The sequence below is a fragment of the Panicum hallii genome, chromosome 7, assembly GCF_002211085.1.
Source record: "Panicum hallii strain FIL2 chromosome 7, PHallii_v3.1, whole genome shotgun sequence".
In the NCBI taxonomy this organism is placed as follows: domain Eukaryota; kingdom Viridiplantae; phylum Streptophyta; class Magnoliopsida; order Poales; family Poaceae; genus Panicum; species Panicum hallii.
The window spans coordinates 23471954-23490388 of NC_038048.1; the positions used below are offsets into that span (position 1 = coordinate 23471954).

The window sequence follows — 18435 nt, forward strand, 5'->3', positions numbered from 1 at the left end:
TCAACATCACTCGGAAGGACCTGTGTTAGCCGGGGACGGATCCCATTCCACGGACCAACCATCAAAAAGGGCACAGGGCAAGGGCACAGGCAGAGCAGAGTCCTTAGGGGGATTACCTGAAATATAGTTAAATTTGCAAGACTGAGTATTCTAATACTCAGCAAGGCTTATCCGTTTCATGGTATACTTAGCCATGTTGCTAGACTATGAAGGCTTATAATGGTTCTGGGTATAGTTTCAGCTGAAAAGCAACACAGAGTAGATCCTTAATTTCAACTTTTAGCTTTCAGGTTCTAGTTGGCTATCCATTCTAGGTAAGCAACTATAGCTAATCAAGCATGTTAGAACTTTTTAAATGGTCATCATCTTTGATCATCATAAGGTTGCTCTTATTACTCTATGTGGCAAAGGGATCAAGCAGTCTCAATCTCCGCGAGAAATGGATGATTCTGAATCGAATTTCAAAACCTTGCAAGGGTAAACCTAACTCACACGCTTGGAACATCCAACGATTGTTCTAAAGCAACCGTTTGCCTTTCATTCTGACTCGTGGATCAGTGCCACCACAAGCGACTGTAGGACCATACGCACATCCAATATGCAGGACGTACGTCTATAGCATGAGTACATGACTGTACTCCTATCCGCTGTGCGGAATGTACTCACGCACGTCGGTGCGTGTGAAAAACCAAATTACGGATGGTGGGGGGTATGTCCACTCCTCGGGCCGATCGGTTACTAGGCCTACCGCTTACCATATTTCACGGCATGTGGTTAGTACTTTCAAACGCTTAACCACCGCTACCACACACTGCGACCTTATCAAATTTTCATCAACACAGACGGGGTTTTTACCAAAGTCATGAATCATAATCACAACCCCGTCCGTCATCCTTATAGTGGTTACAGGAATGTAAACATTGCAACTCCTATGAGCTCGCGAGTGACAGGAAATCACTCGACTTCTACCGGTCCTATTAGCTTAGCAGCTAGTCGGACTCAGGTTCTAGTGTTCAATACATAGGTTCCTAGGAATATGCAACTAAGGTTTCAATACAATTCCAGGAAACTTAAATGCACAAGTAGATATACTTGAAAATATAAGTTGCAGTGTAGCAAAAATAGCGGTTTATGTCCGGGAGCAAGGCTTACCCAACTAGTGGTATATACTTAGCCGACTCCTAGACATGCAAGGCTTTTGGCTGAGGGTAGTTTTTGCCAAAAAGCATCTAAGAGTGAGTCCTTGCTTTCAAGTTTTAGCATCAAGTTCTAGTTGATTAACCATTCTAGGTAAGCAACTATCCAAATCACACATGGTGGAAAATAATTAACAGAGCATCCAACTAGATTAATCATCATCATTGTTTCTCTTCTTACTCTATGTGGTAAAAGGGTTAAGGAGTCTCAATGGCCGCGAGAAACGTATGATTCGAATCGAATTTTTTAACCTTTCAAGGAAAACCTAAACACACATCATATGGTTACTCACAGAGTCACACGTGCAACTTTTACCCTTTATTCCGATTTCATGGATCAGGACCACCGTCCTTGAGTACAGAGGTCCACGAACCACGGAATGAAGCCGGGCCGTGGCTGCTCTTGCACTCACCATGTGCCTTTGGAAACGATGTCAAGACGGTGGGAGGTATGTCCACGCACCGGTTCAATCAGGTACTTAAGCTTACCGATTACCATATTTTCAGCATATGATTAGTATGTTCAAAAACTTAATCACCACTACCACACACCGTGACATTAGCATGTTTGCTAAACAGACGGGACCTCAATCATCAACAGGAATATCATAACATAGCCCCGTTCGTCGACCTTATGATTCCAACATAGCTAAAACAAGCAACTCCTATATCTTGCGAGTGACAGAAAATCACTTGACTTTTACCGGCGTCCTATTAGCATGGCAATCTAGCGACCGATAGAGACTAGTGTTCATATCATAGGTACTAGGATCATGCAATTAGGGTTTCAATCAACTCCTAAAAACTTAATGCATAATACCATATATAAATAAAAGTTGCATAAGTTTAAAAGTAGGGGTTATGCTCCGGGGTTTGCCTTCCTAAGCAAAGCTAGCCGTGGGCTCTTCCGAACTTTGGTTTGGGTCTTCAGCAGCTTCAGTTAGATTAACTTGAGCTTCGCGCTACTCACTCTCGGACTCTGGCACCAACTCATAGGTTCCATCGGTGAGAGTCGTCGATTCACCCTGTCCCCCCAGACTATATAAGGGCGGGCAGAGACCCCCTCCCAAAAGAGATCACCTCGATCAACACCTAAGACAATACAAACCACAGACATGACATAGGGTATTACGCTCTCAGCGGCCCGAACCTGTGACATTCAAGTACTTGGGAAGAAAGCACACTAGATTTTAGTATGACTTTGTGTGTTTGATCTTTTGTTTGTGTGTTAAAAACTTTAATGCAAAGGCAAAAGGGACTTTTTGTAATTCTGGAAAATTTAGGTCCTTTGGTGCAAAATGTGTGAGAATGGTAGGTAAAATCAAAATATATAAAGGGTTGTTTTGCAAGAAGCAAGTACTTACTTTTAAACCTCTGTGAGAAGTGAAACTACCCTAAGGATTCAATTAGAGTGTAGAATTTAAATAGGATATCTCTGAAGTTTAAAATTTTGCCAAGATTTAAATTAGATTCAAATCTTTAACTCTTTTGAAGCTGACCCTTAAAGCAAAGTGTAGATCTTGCTAAGCTCTACATTTTGCTTTTGGGCATATTTTCATTTGAGCTATGGTTTGAAAGTTAATTTGGTTTTATAGTGGAGTCCCTGCATTTTTGGAAAATTCCAAACCAGTCCTCCTTCATCTACCTCCAGTCCCTCCTGCTCTGCCTCGCGCCCATGACCCCGCCGCCTTCACCGGCCACTTTCTCGAGCCCCAGCTGCCCCGCGCCGCTCTTCTCCATGCCACGTGCCCTCCAGCGCTGCGCCCGCCGCTCACCCGACCCGCACTGGCCCTCTCCTCGCCCCTCCATGTTGCGCCGCCATCGCCCCGAGCGCCACGCGCCCGTCGGCTTGCCAGCAGCAGCTCTCACTCGCTGTGCCTCTTCCTCGACTTGAAGCACGTCCCTGAGCTCCCCATGGACTCACTCTTGCACTCACACACTCCCATTCCACTTCTCTTCCTTCTTTCCGAGCGCCACGCCTCGCCGGAGCTCCGCCGCTGCCTCGGCTCGCCATCGTCAGCCGCCTCCGCCGCCCCACACCCGCAAGCCAGTGCTTCCACAACACCACTGCAACCCACTAAAGCTCGCTGAGCAGTCCAATTCCATTCCCCGCACCCACACAGCCCGGACCACCGCGCCGGTGAGCTCGAGCTCTGCTGCCGCTCGGTCTCGCCGTCGTTCCGACCCTCCACCCCCTCTCAGCCCCTGCCAAGCGCACCACCAGCACCACATCACCCTGAGGAAGCTTTCTAGCCACTTCCCCGCCGCCCTCCGTCACTCTAGCCACCGGAACGCCGTCGCCGCCCCTCGGAGCCCCGCTGCCCACCTCTATTCACCGTCGACTCACCGCCTCAGCCCCTCTCTTCCTCAACTCCGGCCACCCCCGTGACCGCCGTGAGCTCCTGAACCTTTTCCCCCACTTTCCCCTCACCGCCGGTGAGCCCCCTCTCCGGAATTCGATCGCCATCGATCGGCTTCTCTGTTTAACCCGGCCAAGGATCCAATTGCAAGGATTCAAATCTTTTCAGGGTCCTTTCTGTGAAAAATTAGTACCCCCATTTCAAATCAGCCAACTTTGAAAATCCATAGGAATTTGCAAAAAAACCCAAAAATTGTCAAACCAATTTGGTTATTAGAGTCTGGTTTGAAACCAAATGCTTTTTGAGTTATTTTAAAGTTTAGCAAAAGGGTATCTTGAGTATAACTTTTGCATGCTAGCTTTTTGCTTGTGATTTTTGGTGTGTAGCCTGTTTAGGGTATGAGTGAGCTTGTGTGAAAATTTAATCTGCAGTACTGAACCCTAACTTGAACTAATTTAAACTTATGCAAACCAAGCTTGAAATGGTTTAAATTTATTCAAGCATGTTACTAAGGTTTTCATGCTTAGATCTTTTTACCATGTGATATTCTGTAATTGAGTAGTTCATAGTAAATCTTTCAATAATTTATGGCACTGTTTTGCCTAAGGTTTGAATTTAAACTTGAGATTTGAACTTAATTCAAATGATTTAGTTTCTATTTTCAGAAATTTATGAAAAATTCATAGTAAGCTCATTTGATAGAAGTAAGCTTACCCACAAAAATTCAAAGCCAGATCCCATGTGGATTTCAAAATAAAAATCAAACTTATTAACTTAATTCAATTAATCCCATTAATTTTGATAATTGAACTAAGGTACAAAAAGTAGCCTTGATTTAAAATTCTTGCTTTATGAAGTTGTGCTTATCAATTTGTTAGATTGCAACTTTATCGTGAAGTAAATTTCTTAACTCAAGAACTACCTAATTCAAATCACTGCATATCATGTAGAGTCAACGACACTTGACGACGGAGTCTACGAACTAGTCCCGGAACCCGAGCAAGGGTTTTCGAAAGACCAGGTGAACGTCGCCGAGGATTTAACTGAAGCCCCGAACCAAGGTTCGGAAGTCTTTGACATCACTGACCCCAACCCCGCTGAAGAAGGCAAGCCCCGATGCATAACCCAGTATTTTAAATTACTACACTTATACAGTTTTATACTTATATATCTATATTATGCATTAAGTCTAGGAGGATAAATGGAACCCTAGATGCATGGATCCTAGAAACCTATGTATTATGCCTGAGTCCTTATCGAATAGATGCTCTGCTAATAGGACCGGCAGAAGTCGAGTAATTTCCTATCACTCGCGTGATATAGGAGTTGAATGTTTACTATTCTGCAATCACTATAAGGACGATGGACCGGGTCATGTGCGGTATCCGGACTTGAAAGGTTACCCCGTCTGTGTTGATAAAAGTTGATAAGGTCACAGTGTGTGGTAGCTGTGGTCAAGTGTTTGAAAGTACTAGCCACATACCATAAATATGGTACGCGGTAAGCCTAATACCTGATTGGCCCGGCAAATGGACTTGTCTCCACCACTCAATTGATTGGTTTTTGTTGCACACACGCACCAATGTGTGGGAATACGTTCCGTACAGCGGACGGGAGTACGATCATACAGTCGCGCTGTAGAGGTACTGTGACACCCTAGGTGTCAAATTTGTATCACACTAGGGAAGGAATTGTAATAGATATGTTGAATTATATGAAATTTGGGTGTTTATGTGAAAATAAGGACTTATGTGTAATTTTTCAAAAGTATGGGTCCTTTTATGCAAAATAGTTGAAGTACAAAAGCAACTTTCAAAGTTTACTTAGGGTCAAAGTGTAAAAAAAATGCAAGTCATCATGACATTACATGAAAACTGGAAAATAGATCCTAAATTTAGTGTAAATTATTTTCAATAGGGTAAAAACTTTACGATTTTGAATTTAGTTCAAGATTTCAAAATAAAATCCCATTCCTTGGTTTCTTGAACTTAACCTTTAAAGCAAAGTTGTAGCTTTTAAAAAGTACTGTAACTTTTGTTTTGGCCATTTTCTCATTTGAGCCCTAGATTTATGGGAAATTATGATTTACTAATAAGCCCCTAGGATTTCTGTATTTTGCAACTAAGTCCCTAGAGAACCCCCCCCCCCTCTCTCTCTTCTTCCTCTAGCGCTCCTCTATTCCTCTGCTCCTCTCTGCAGCCGGCGCAGAGCCCCCCCTGCCGCCGCTGTGCTGCCCGCTGCAGCACCGCCAGCAGCACCTCCTGCTTCCACCCTCCCCCACGCGTCACTAGGACGCCGGCCGCCACCCCAGCTCGCCCCTGCTGGCCCTTACCCGCGCGCGCCACGCCGACCTGAACGCCGCCCGGCTGACAGCTCACCGTAGCCGTGGCATGTGCGCCGAGCACCCCCTCCGGACCTCTATTCTCCTGCTCTCGAGCTTCTCGAACTCGTGGCCATCCCATTCTGCATTTCCTTCCTCCCGCCCAATGCCCCGAGCCCCAAACACCACCGCCGCCCCTTCCTCCACTCCGGCGAACCACCGTCTGCCGTGGACCGTTGCCTCCAGCCACACATTGTCCACGACAACACCTTGTCGAGCTGCTCCGTTGCCTACTCGAGCTTTTTCATCCCTCCCCGCCATCAAACCTTCACCGGAACCACCTCGCCGCAGTTCACTCCCTCCGCCGCCGCCTCTGTCAACATCGCCCCCCCCCCTTTTTCCTTGGCTTCTGGTCTCAGTTAACCCCCGCACTCCCTTCCTTGCATCTTGCTGATGCTCATGCAGAGGAGCTTCGCCCCCGTCAATCACCGGAGCGCCACCGCAGTCGTTCTCCTTCCGGCGCCACCTTGGGTTGCTGTGAGGAACCCCTCTCCGGCCCTTCCCCTTCCTTCCCAAGGCTACCCCTAAGTTCACCTCGACCTCCTGAAGCTACCCCACCCCTTAAACCTTGCCGCTAGTGAGTCATCGCGCCGGAACGCCGCCGTCCTTCTCCCTGTTCCTTTTTCCCCTCCAACCAAGGACTACATTGCTCTGATTCAAAAAGTTCTAGGGTCCTTTCTGCAAAGCAGTCTGAGTCTTTCAAATCTTTTTCAGTGAACTTTGAAAATTCCTAGAAATTTGTAGAAAAATCCTAAAATAGCAAACTCAACTGTTCTGGGTTATGTTAGTTAAAATCTACAAGTTTTGTATTCTGTTCTTGGGCTGAATCTTAGTATATTTTGCTCTAGATTAAATATGAAGAAATGATTTCTTTAATTGTATATGATGATCCCTAGCTGTGCTATGTGCAATCTTTGGACCCTGAGTTCTACTTGTCATGTATGGTTTTGTGTAAAAATTGTAGATCTAGTGCTGATCCCTAGCTAAGAAATTTAAATACCTTTGTGATATGTTGCTTGAATCTCTAATATTTATTCTAGAATGATCCTGTTAGAGTTTATGACTAAATCTTTTACAGTGGTTTCTGCTAGTGGAATATAATCCATGATAAAATTTTCAGAGTCAGTAGTACTGTCTAACTTAAATTATGAATTTATGATTTAGTTCTAAGGTTAATTAATTTGTGCTAGATCCTAGTTCATGAAAAATTATAAAAATAAAGTAGAATGATTCCTTTGAGTAGTGTGGCATGTCCACAAATTTTCAACCTATGATCATGTATAGAACAGCTAGGATAAATAGAACTTGATATAGCAATGTTATATTCCTAACTTAGGGTTTGTTTAATTAATCAAAGTAAGTCCATAATTAAGTAATAACCTAAAGTTATTAAAGGTAATTAGTTAGTCAAATAAATAAAGTTGTTAAGTGTAATTAGTTTGATTGTTTAAGAAAACCAAACATGCTACCTAATATAGTTAGTTTAAATGTTTAGGGTAAGCAGCCATGTTACTTAATGTAACTAAATAGTTTAGTTAATACCCGATAAATGATTGCCCAGTAAAGGGGAATTGTGTTGTTTGTTAGTATGTAATGTTAGTTTCTTTAGATTGCAACTTTATCGTGAAGTGAAATGAAAATGTATGCATCCATTGAACCACATCTTTGCATATCATATAGATTCAACCACTCTCGCCGACGGAGACTACAAATTGATCCCGGAACCAGAAGGAAGTTATTCTGAAGACCCCGGGACTTTTGTCGAGGATCTCTCTGAAGCCGCAAACCTAGGTTCAGAAAATAATAACTTAACTGACCCCAGCCCCGCCAGCGAAGGCAAGCCCCGGACATAAACCCGCTATTTTTTTTACACTGCAATCTACATTTATATATATACTTGTGCATTAAGTTCTTAGGAATTGTCTGGAAACCCTAGTTGCATATTTCTAGGAACCAATGTACTAAATACTAGAACTTGAGTCCGAATAGCTGCTATGCTAATAGGTCCGGTAGAAGTCGAGTGATTGCCTGTCACTCGCGAGCTTTATAGGAATTGTAGTGTTTACATTCCTGTAATCACTATAAGGATGACGGACGGGATTTATGTGAAGTATCATGGTGGAGATGATACCCCGTCTATGTTGATGAATTTGGCTAAGGTCGCAGTGTGTGGTAACGGTGGTTAAGCGTTTGAAAGTACTAGCCTCATGCCGTGAAATATGGTAAGCGGTAAGCCTAGTAACCAATCGGCCCGGCAAGTGGACATACCTCCCACCACTCGTATTTGGTTTTTCTGGTTACTCGTTTCGATGTGTGGGAATACGTGTTGCAGGGCAACCAGGAGTACGGTCTTGTAGTCGCGCTACAGACGTACGTCCTGCACATTGGATGTGCGTATGGTCCTGCAGTCGCTTGTGTTGGATCCAATCCACGAGTCGGAATGAAAGGCAAACGGTTGCTTCGGAACAATCGTTGGATGTTCCAAGCGTGTGAGTTAGGTTTGCCTTGCAAGGGTAAAATCTAATTCAGAATCGTCCATTTCTCACGGAGATTGAGACTGCTTGATCCCTTTGCCACATAGAGTAACAAGAGCAACCTTATGGTTATCAAAGATGATGTTTGTTTAAAAAATTCTACCATGCTTGAATAGTTATAGTTGCTTACCTAGAATGGATAATCAACTAGAACCTGAAAGCTAAAATTTGAAAGTAAGGATCTACTCTTTGTTGCTTTTCAGCTAAAAACTAAACCCAGAACCATTTAAAGCCTTCATAGTCTAGTTACATGGCTAAGTATACCATGAAACGGGTAAGCCTTGCTGAGTATTAGAGTACTCAGCCTTGCAATATGACTTTATTTCAGGTAATGTCTCTCAAGACCCTACTCTTCCCATGCCTTGGCCCTATGCTCTGTCCGATGGTTGGTCTGTGGAATGGGAGCCATCCCCGGCCAACACTGATCATACCGAGTGATGTCATGCTAGGGCTTAGCATGATGTCCGTATTGGCGACGTGTATAGTTGTCGTGTTTTAAATTCTGCTGCCGTGAACTTGAAACTTTAAACTGGTTTGTAATAATTTCTATCAGTTTGGAACTTATGCTACTTTTGGAAACTCTTGTAATATAAATGCCTGTGATGTAAAATATGATGGCGACTGTATCTCTGGACTCGCCTTCGTGCGAGGTACCTTGTTTGATCCTGCATTCGGTGGTTTATCGGGATGTTACCCGACAGGCCAAGGGGTTACACCGTTTGAAGTACGTTGGAGCCCTTGAGAGAGGACTTGCGTACTTGAGCCGGTGTAATTCAGGTTGGTTCTGCCACAGGTACGTCCCGCACATGATGTGCGTATAGTCCTACAGTCGCTTGTGGTGGCCCTGATCCATAACCCGGAAGATGAAGGGAACGGTTGTTCGGAAAGTTATGTTTCCGAGCGTGTGAGTTAGGATCCCTTGCAAGGTTATAAAATTCGATTCAGAATCGTCCGTTTCTCGTGGAGATTGAGACTGCTTGCTCCTTCTGCCACCTAGAGTAAGAACAGTAACTTTTGTTGGAATAATCTTGATGGATGCTAATCTCTATCTTGCTTGTCTAGTATAGGTGCTTATCTAGAATGTTTAATGAAACTAGAATCTGAAAGCTAAAATATGAAAGTTAGATCATACTCTTTGTTGCTTTTCAGCAAAAAGAAAATCAGAACCTCTCAATCCTCCATGGTTTAGCTTCGGGCTAAGTATACCCGATCTCGGTTAAATCTTGCTGAGTGTTAGCATACTCAATCTTGCTAGTCTGTCTTTCAGGTATGGCCTTTAAGAACCAAACGGATAATCCAGCCTGACCATTCTCTGTTCCGTTTGGCTGGTCCAGGGAGTGGGATCCGTCCCCGGCTGGCATTGACCCTCCGGAATGACGCTATGTTTTGGGCTGAGCGTGGCGTCAACTTTTGCGATGTATGTAGTTGCGTGTTAATTTCTTCCGCTGTGACTCTGAAAAAGCTTGCATAGCTTGTGGTTTTTAAACAATGTTTATATAAGTTTACTTTAAGTTTGAAACAGATTGTAATAACGTTTTAATATTTCTATGAATTAAAAGTTGATGAGCTGTTGTGTGATTGTAAACTCGCCTTCGTGCGAGGTAAACCTACCTTGATCCTGTGTAACCATGGTTGAATCGGGCGGTGACCCGACAGACCAATAGGTTGTTCCATTTGAAGAGCGTTGAGTTAGTATCGCCTGTATAATGATGACTAGCGCACTTGAGCCGGAATAATTCAAGCGGATTGGTTCTGCCATAGAATCTGTCTAAACTTTGTGTTCCTTGCACCTTCGAGTTCCTGATCTCGGCGATACCCTACCTACAAACTCACCACCTTAGGGGTATCCCTCAGTCGGCGTGGCGGTAAAACACCAACATGACATTAGAGGGGTGGCCTCCTCACGAAGGTGGAGAGTGCCGAGACGATCGGCAATAAAGTCCAAGCTTCTGAAGAGGAAGGCCTGGAAGGGTGCAAAGATAGGAGGTGCCCACAGCCCAGGGCGCGGGGCTATGGGAAACTCCAACGAGCCGAAGCAAATCGTATCGCTCAGGCTCGTAAGGCTGGACGTGTCGAAGACGAAGGCCATCTGATCACCGTGACAGTGGACGCACGATGTCCATCCCCATAGACGGCGCCAAACTGTCGGTTCCGGAAATGGCCGACAACTAAACCTACTCGAAGTGTGTACCGAGCGTCGTGATCGGAGGTGGCCTAGCACACAATAACTCAAGATTTATACAGATTTAGGCAATCATACCCTACATCCAATCGGGGGTTAGTCTGTCATATTGCTTGAGCCCAGGTGCTCGTGAGGGTTTGGAGAGTGACAAGCTTGCGAGTGGATGATCCGGTATATCGGGATCTATCGAGAGAGAGGATTTTTTGCCTCCCTCTCCTCCTAGGGGGTCTCCATTACAGGGGAACCTAAGGTAAAAAGAGTAAAGTAGAAAGAGAGAGTGTTTCTTGCTTCGCCGGTCGGGGTCGCCAGCTCTGTCAGTTGGGGCCACCAACTCTTTCAGTCGGGGCCTTCCGATGACCACTGTCCAAGTCCTGCGTCATGGGGTGGCCATCTTATCTCGTCCCTGTGCGTCATGCTCCATCGGTTAGGGGACGATCGCGAGACAATAAGTATGGTACGGTAGTCACGCTCTGTCCCTAGCACTACCCCCTGTCACTTCGTTGTGATGGAGGTATGTCCACCATGTTGTGATGATGTTGTGTCCCATCCCTTCGTGAGGACGGGCAGGTGAAATAGTATACCCCGTAGCGGCAGTAAGAGGGACTGTAACCCCCGTGGGGGGAGTGGTTGGCCCTCTATGGTAGTTGACTCTAGTGCATCCGTCCTTATCCCCAGCACCTGCCCCCGGGGACGGTCAGTGTGCGAAGTCCCCCCCCCCCCCCCCGACCTCATCAGTCGGGGAAAGTGACATGTGCGCAGCAGAGTTTGGTTGACACATGTGTGGTGGAGTTTGGTTGGCGTCTTAGGTCAGGACCATAGTACGGACCTAGGCCTTGGTCGTCCTCTCGGTCGGGGATGCGGGCCGAGGCTCCAGCCGACCGACCCCGACCGATCGGGACCGTGGGCCTAGACGGCTTGGAGAAAGTCACGGCCCAGGAGGACGCCCGTTTGATCCAGCGTGGTCTTAGACCATCCAGAGTTCCAGCAGGATGTGGGCCCGCTGGGGACCCCGGGTCCCTAGACCCGTCAATATCAAAGAGGGAAGGAATCGTAGAGCAAGGGGGCACGAATTGGCATGTCCAATAAGTCCATGCCAGTAGAGCAAGGGGGCACGAATTGGCATGTCCAATAAGTCCATGCCACGCCAATGCAGGTTGATAGGTATGTTATGCTATTTAGTGCACAAGATGATATTGTTGTGGCCTAGAGCATGCCTGTAACTCGATAAATGACAAGTTTCACACACGTTTTTGTACAATCATACACTGCCTTCATATTTTACTTTCACATTTTTTCTAGGCTAGCTGTTTACAGAAGAATGAAATTTCAGGTAAAATATCTTCTCCTTATACATTCCGAGATGCATTCTATCAGAAGAAGGTAGCAAGCTCACCCATCGAGTTAGAACTGCCAGGCCACATCGAGTTCAGTGAGCCCTATAGAGCAACAGCCCCTAGAGGTAATGATAACCAGCAACTGGACTGGCCGCTTTATCTGAAGTGCTTTTTTTATGTGATTGTTGAGATATGTTTTCTTGCTATATCATTCTCTTTTCTTAATTTTTTGACAAGAATTCTCATGATTATTTTTACCACAATTGAGTTCATGCTGCAAGTGTCAGGAGAATATTTCCTCTCATTCATCTTGATTCCATTAATGTATTAAAATTTTAAAATAAACTGATCTGCTAATAGTATGTGTCTATGGGCTTTATTTCTTTGTTGCTACACTTGGTCAGTCTTTAGGTTATCCTTAGCAGAATGTTGAAAGGCACTAGATTGGAATGCATCCCACAAGTCCCATTTATATTCAACTATTACTGGAGCTTATCAGAATAGATTTGTTGGCTGGTAGTCTGGTACTACCCCCACCCTCACCACACACACACACACACACACACACACACACACACACACACACACACACAAGCAAATTAAAAAAAAATCAATCCTTCACTCAATCTAGTGACACTACCTCCTTCAGCTGAAGTTTGGTGTTCAGCAATCTTATGAATAGCATTGGCTAACCAGCTTATACACTTTGAACTTATATTGAGTTAGGCTGTCTCCAGCGATATCCTCCAAATCCCATCCTCTACATCCTTCATTTACAGAATTCTCTACAAGATATCTTGGCAAAGTTGTTATCCATAAAATGTACTGGTAAAGGAAATCTGGTGTCACCCAGAGTGCTGCGCCAAAAATTAAAGTGCCACTACCTTTTAGGGAATATAAGGACGAACAACCCAATATCTGCAGAACTGGCAAATTTGTTACAACTTGCAGATAGTTTATGAGCTTGTAACCAATTTCTTCACCACATTTCAGCCATTCTCTGTAGAACAAGGAAGAAAACTTTTGGGGATACTCTGCCTGACCTTCTTGTAACTTGCGTAACTTGCAATTCGCTTTGCCATCAAAATAGCGATGCTGTTGCTACTATCCATTCATTGCACACTATAACTCAAATCTCTTTACAACTTTCATATTGGCCTTACATGCAAGAGCTCTGTTGTGATTTCAACAATTACTTTCACATTATTACCCTAAAGCATGTAATCAGAATTAATTCAAAAGATTGCTATGATTGAATTGGCATGTTTCCCTATAAACAGTCACTTATGATGCTTTGTTGGGTTGCAGGTATATGATTTAAATGGATCTCCCTCTGGACTCTTGAGCAATTAATTTCGACTGGTTAATCTCATTGTTGTTTCACCACGATATTTGAGATTTCATGCCATGATTCTTACATGTACAACTTTCTATCTGTGTATATGGATTCTGATTTGGACACCAAAGTACCTCATGTTCATTTAAGATCAGTACTTTACCATGGCAGCAGATATTCTGCAAATTCAGAATTGTCAAGCTTTTTTATTTGCTTGTGCAACGTAACTTCCACTAAATAAAGAGCTTTCTCCTTGCACACACAGTTGCTGCTGTAACCCTGCGTTCATAATTCTGACTAGTAACGGGTGGAATTTATACAGTAATGAAAATTACATGAGATTTCGAGAAATGCAGGGGTTGCCATTCTCCTATAGTTCTTTGCTCAAAATAACTAGTATGTGCACTTGCAATTTTGTCATTGCATTCCACAGAGTAAGATGCTTCATCATGATACTCGGAGTTGAAGGCCAGCAAAATCATTCATAAAATTAGGCTTATTAGCTGTGGTGTTCATGCTAACGTCTTCATACTAAGGTCCTGTACAGAATGGAATGGAGTGCACATTATTCTTCTTTTGTTACAAAAGGAGGGCACGAGATGCTGAATGTATCGTGCCGATTGTTCTGAAGTTTCTGTGTGAGTATTTGTCTGCTGGATGCATCTTGCGAGCAAGAACCTCCAACATGGATTGACAAGATGCGCCCTTAGTGTTGACCGGCCGCATAATAGTTATGAACAGTGCCACTACATTATTACTACTTGCACTTGCGATCATCGGCTGTATACTGTAGTAAGGTTTATTATCGGCTGCATCATTGAATGTCATTGCGTTTGCCTGATGCATTTTCTGTGAAGTGATTTGAGTCTCAAAAAGCTTCCTGTGACGTTTATCATTTGCAAAATAAAAAGTTGTGTTCTATAAGCGTGCAAGACGGTAGCAAGATTAAAATGATGCAAAATGCAAGATTGGAATAAGACTTTTGTCAGAATCGCAAAATGTAAACTGGATTAGAGGTAGCAAGATTGGAATCATAGGATGTTAACTACAAAAATCATATAACCGCAGGTTTCATTGACTAGAATCGTAGAATCAACCCACTGATCCAGGTCGTAAAATGTAAAACCATATGATAGAACTGAGATTTTGAGAACCATAACCCAGATTATGGCATTAACATTTTACACAACAAACAAGTTAGGTATGATATATCGCATAGATACCACGTTTGGATTGAAACGAATTCGCTTACAGCAGAGAAGAACATACTTAAACATCAATTCGCAAACTTCAGTATGCAAAATACAAAGGAGGATGTATCTAACCATATAGGCAAACCCTGATATACTAGAGCGAGGAAGAAAGATCCGCTTAAGAGGATCAGGATTCAGAATCAATGGTGCAACATGGTTAGGGCAATAAGACTTATCCGTGTTCAGGGATTGTTATCTCAGTATAACCGCTGCATTTCTCAAGGCCAGATACCTTTGGACGTATTCATCAGGAAGCGTCCTGATCTGCTTGAACACCTCTGGATCTGCGTATCGCAGCTTTGTCCTCGGATCCATATACGGTGCCTGCAATGAGAAATTTAGTTCGCTTGCCGCTTGGCAGCCAAAGAGTAAACAGAGAATGCAGCAGTAGGGAATGTTAAGTTTGATAAAAAAAAATTAGCAATGCAAATAAGTTTATCCAGAGTCTTCTTTCTAGAATTCTGTTTCATTAGGGATTCTTGCCTACGGTTCAACCAGAACAGGCTAGACCATTGCTCATTGGCTAGGAAAGGACTGCGCAGCTCAGCCAAATTATTAACATAGATGTCAGCTGAGGCCTGAGGATATCCACTCCACAAACTATTAATATCAAGGAACTACAATAAAGCTTCTACATGATGTCATCTGAGGATGTCCGATATACAGGTTATTAACATCACAGGAGGTGAAGTTTGTACATTATGTCACTCTACAAGTACTGAGTTGATGCCAAACAAATTAGTAAAAAAATGTAGAAAAAATGGACAAAATCCTTGCCATTAACCAAAGTGCCCTCAGAGATAATGTTGAATAATTTCAACAGCTAATTGCAAAATGTCAGAATTCAGATAGTCAAACCAGCAATCAATTGTCACTTTAAATTTGAAGACGTACAAAATATGCACAAAATCTTGTTTCATAAAGGTTCCAACACAGACTAGCCACTTATAGATACAGGTGACTCACTTGTATGAAGTGACTGCCAGGAACCTATAATCGCTTAGTCATTTCTAATCTAGAGCTACCTACTACCTAACAGTTTCTAGTCTAGCACTACGATGTATCGAGGTTTTCTTTCTCATGGCTTGCCACACGCGCGCAAAGGAAAAGGAAAAGTCATACTGTGTCAAATGGTCCTAATCAGAAGTTTCAGGAGGTTGGAAATACAAGCTCAAATGAGTATCATGACAGCCATATTCTCAAAACACCATCTTCATCTTCACATCTCCAAAAGAAGAAAATGATACACACTTCCAAAAGTTAAAATACATGCAAGGTTTCTTTAACATAATAGTCCGCTGTTCAAAATCCAAAAGGCACCAGTATTGACTAACATACTACCGACGGTCTTGTTTTTCTTAGCTCCAGCTTCTTATAAGCTACCATTGTTTTTTCTTCCAACCCAGCTAATAGCATATACTGTAAAGAAAGATCAGCTTTTATGTCCCACAGACAAGTATTAAACAGGTCCCATTCGGATAATACAATTACATATCAAATCACAAGTTAGCACTGCAACAATATAGTACTAATAATAAACACAGAATGGCCAGTATTAGTAGTAGTTAGGAACACAATGTGACCTTTTGTTCTTCTTCTTCTTTTAATTTGATATTTAGACACTGAATATAACTATTTAATGACCTTCTCAGATGCCTAGACCAAAAGAAGCCCAAAAGAAGGAACTAACATTGAATTAAACTTACCTCAAAACCTGTTATGTCACAGTATCTCTTTGATGGGTAAATGGATGGGGGCGATTGAATATTCAGATCTGCATAAAACCAAACTGTGTCAACATATGACCTTTGTCTCAAACTACAAAACCACATATGCAGCATATTTAAGATAACATCAACAATGTAACACTCTTATGCTCAAGCCATGTTCTTATTTTTCCAATAATCCAGCTTGGATGTTTTGACTCATAAAAATCTCATACAGGATTACCAGAGACCATACTCTTCTAATTGTCATTCAGTACATGATATTATCGAAAAAAACACAAATGGCAAGAATAAAAACCTGTGAATTTTTATCAAACATAAGGGAAGTATGGCTCAAGGATACTATGTAAAATCCTCTTCAAACCAAAAGTATTGATGTCATAATTCCTCAGTTGCTGGCCCCATGTTCAATGCAAACTCTACAATACAAGGATCAGGGAGGAGGGAGGGAAGGAGGGGGGGGGGGGGGGGGGGGGGGCTTTGTTATACTCTCAACTGATGCTTGATCAAGGACAGTTTGTTTTTTTTTCTAATACTCAAGGACAGTGTGCTGTTGATTTTTCATGTCACGAGCTTTCTTATAACATAAAATGATGAGGTGACAATTTATATTTGTTCTCAGCATCATTAGGTGATAATTTATTAGACATCAAGGTTCCCTCTACAATGGTTTGCAAGAACCTAGAAGTTATATATCAGTTAAAAAAAAACTCGACCGGCGGGGGACGAACCACCCCCATGTCATTGCACTAAGAAGAAATCTCAGCCAAACCGGATGAGAAAACCCCCGAACCCCGACTTCACCCTATAGGGCCGCACCATAACCTGAGCCGACCACGACCCACTAGATTAGCGACCACTGCAACTACCCCCTGGTGGGAGGGCCCAAACCAACCACAGGTGCCACAGGCCGGCGCCTTGCCACTATTTTTTCAGGTTGCTAGCGAGGGGTTTCTTTGCTGCCACCAGGATTTGAACCCTGGTTGGTGTCTTCCTCAACTGGGAAGCTTACCACTACATTACAGGAGTGTTGGCTCTAGTATATCAGTTTACATCAAAGGTCTCCACAGTATTAATTGTATTGACATTCATCTGTGTCTACATTCTACAAAAGAATTGTAACGATGACAATAACCTAGTGCTTTCTATGTGACTGTCGAGCAGCTACTCTAAAGACAAATTTCAATATGATATGATAATTCTGCTGTCCAAAACTGTACACGGCTCCAGTTCTGAAGCTCTTTTTCTTTACCAAAACACACGCATCCACCAGCCATGAAGAGCAATAGAGCATGATCTAAACTTCACGATTTTTACTTAAGGTAAAGTCACCCAAATAAACATGGAGAACGGAGGGGAAACACCGAAATGGGAGATTTGCAAAGACAAAGGAGGCAGCAAAGCCTAAGCACGGCCATAGCGCACAATAATTGAGCAATTATCTACCAGAACTCATATGGACTATCCAATCTGAGAAGAAAGGGTGGATCGGACGGGGCTCACAGTTGGGGCGGTCGGGGGGGATGGTGGAGGCATCTGCGGCCTGGAGGAGGTGGCGGAGGTGCTTCCACTGGCGCCCCCGGGACTGGCCCTTGGGGTACTTGTCCGCCGTCTGCACCTTCTTGAACGGCAGCGACGGCGCCAGCACCATCTCCGTCCTCACCACCTCCAACTCCATCCGCCTATACTCTCCCGCGCCGGCAAGCGGAGCGGAAAGAGATCAGGTCTCCGGCGGCTCCTTCGCTTCGAGGTTAGGGCTCGAGGAGACGTGGGTTGCCGCCGAGGGAGGGTTCCGCGCGGAGGGCCAAGGGAAAGAGAGAGAGAAGAGGCCGGCGGCGAGGTCGGATGGTTCGAGGCAGGGGGCAGTTGGGGCTAGGGATGGCAATGGGTCGGGTTCGGGTCGGGTGGAACCAAAATCCGACCCATGAGAAAATGATATCGGGTCGAAAACTAAACCCACACCCGCACCCATGGGTGGAATTTTGCACCCACGCCCGAACCCGTCGGGTTTCGGGTCGGGTGCGGGTGCTCGTCGGGTTTTGCAATTAAATATGTGATGAAGTAAAAATCAAAGACTATTCCATAACATAAATCCACAACAAGCACCATTCCAACATAAATCCATAACATAAA

The 18435-nt window shown here is 43.9% G+C and overlaps 1 protein-coding gene across 2 annotated transcripts; it reads right to left on the minus strand.

Moving 5' to 3' along the window:
• Positions 1-14501: 14501 nt before the first annotated feature.
• Positions 14502-18178, minus strand: LOC112898805 (chromatin-remodeling complex subunit ies6). Of its 2 annotated transcripts, none has more exons than XM_025967102.1 (3): positions 17806-18178; positions 16282-16349; positions 14502-14899 (listed from the first exon to the last, which is right to left on the minus strand). In XM_025967102.1, exons 1-3 carry the CDS (start codon positions 17978-17980, stop codon positions 14768-14770), a joined length of 375 nt encoding a protein of 124 aa, XP_025822887.1. In that variant the 5' UTR covers positions 17981-18178; the 3' UTR covers positions 14502-14767. The 2 variants fall into 2 exon arrangements, with proteins under 2 accessions (XP_025822887.1, XP_025822888.1); XM_025967103.1 differs by lacking the exon at positions 14502-14899 and adding an exon at positions 15713-15994.
• Positions 18179-18435: the final 257 nt, after the last annotated feature.

Excerpts from the sequence above, each read along its gene's own strand:
- LOC112898805 (XM_025967102.1), bottom strand. The coding sequence starts at position 17,980 with ATGGAGTTGGAGGTGGTGAGGACGGAGATGGTGCTGGCGCCGTCGCTG. Across the intron at positions 16,350-17,805 it reads CCCCCCCGACCGCCCCAACT|ATCTGAATATTCAATCGCCC; the intron begins GTGAGCCCCGTC and ends GGTTTTATGCAG. Across the intron at positions 14,900-16,281 it reads GTGACATAACAGGTTTTGAG|GCACCGTATATGGATCCGAG; the intron begins GTAAGTTTAATT and ends TTCTCATTGCAG.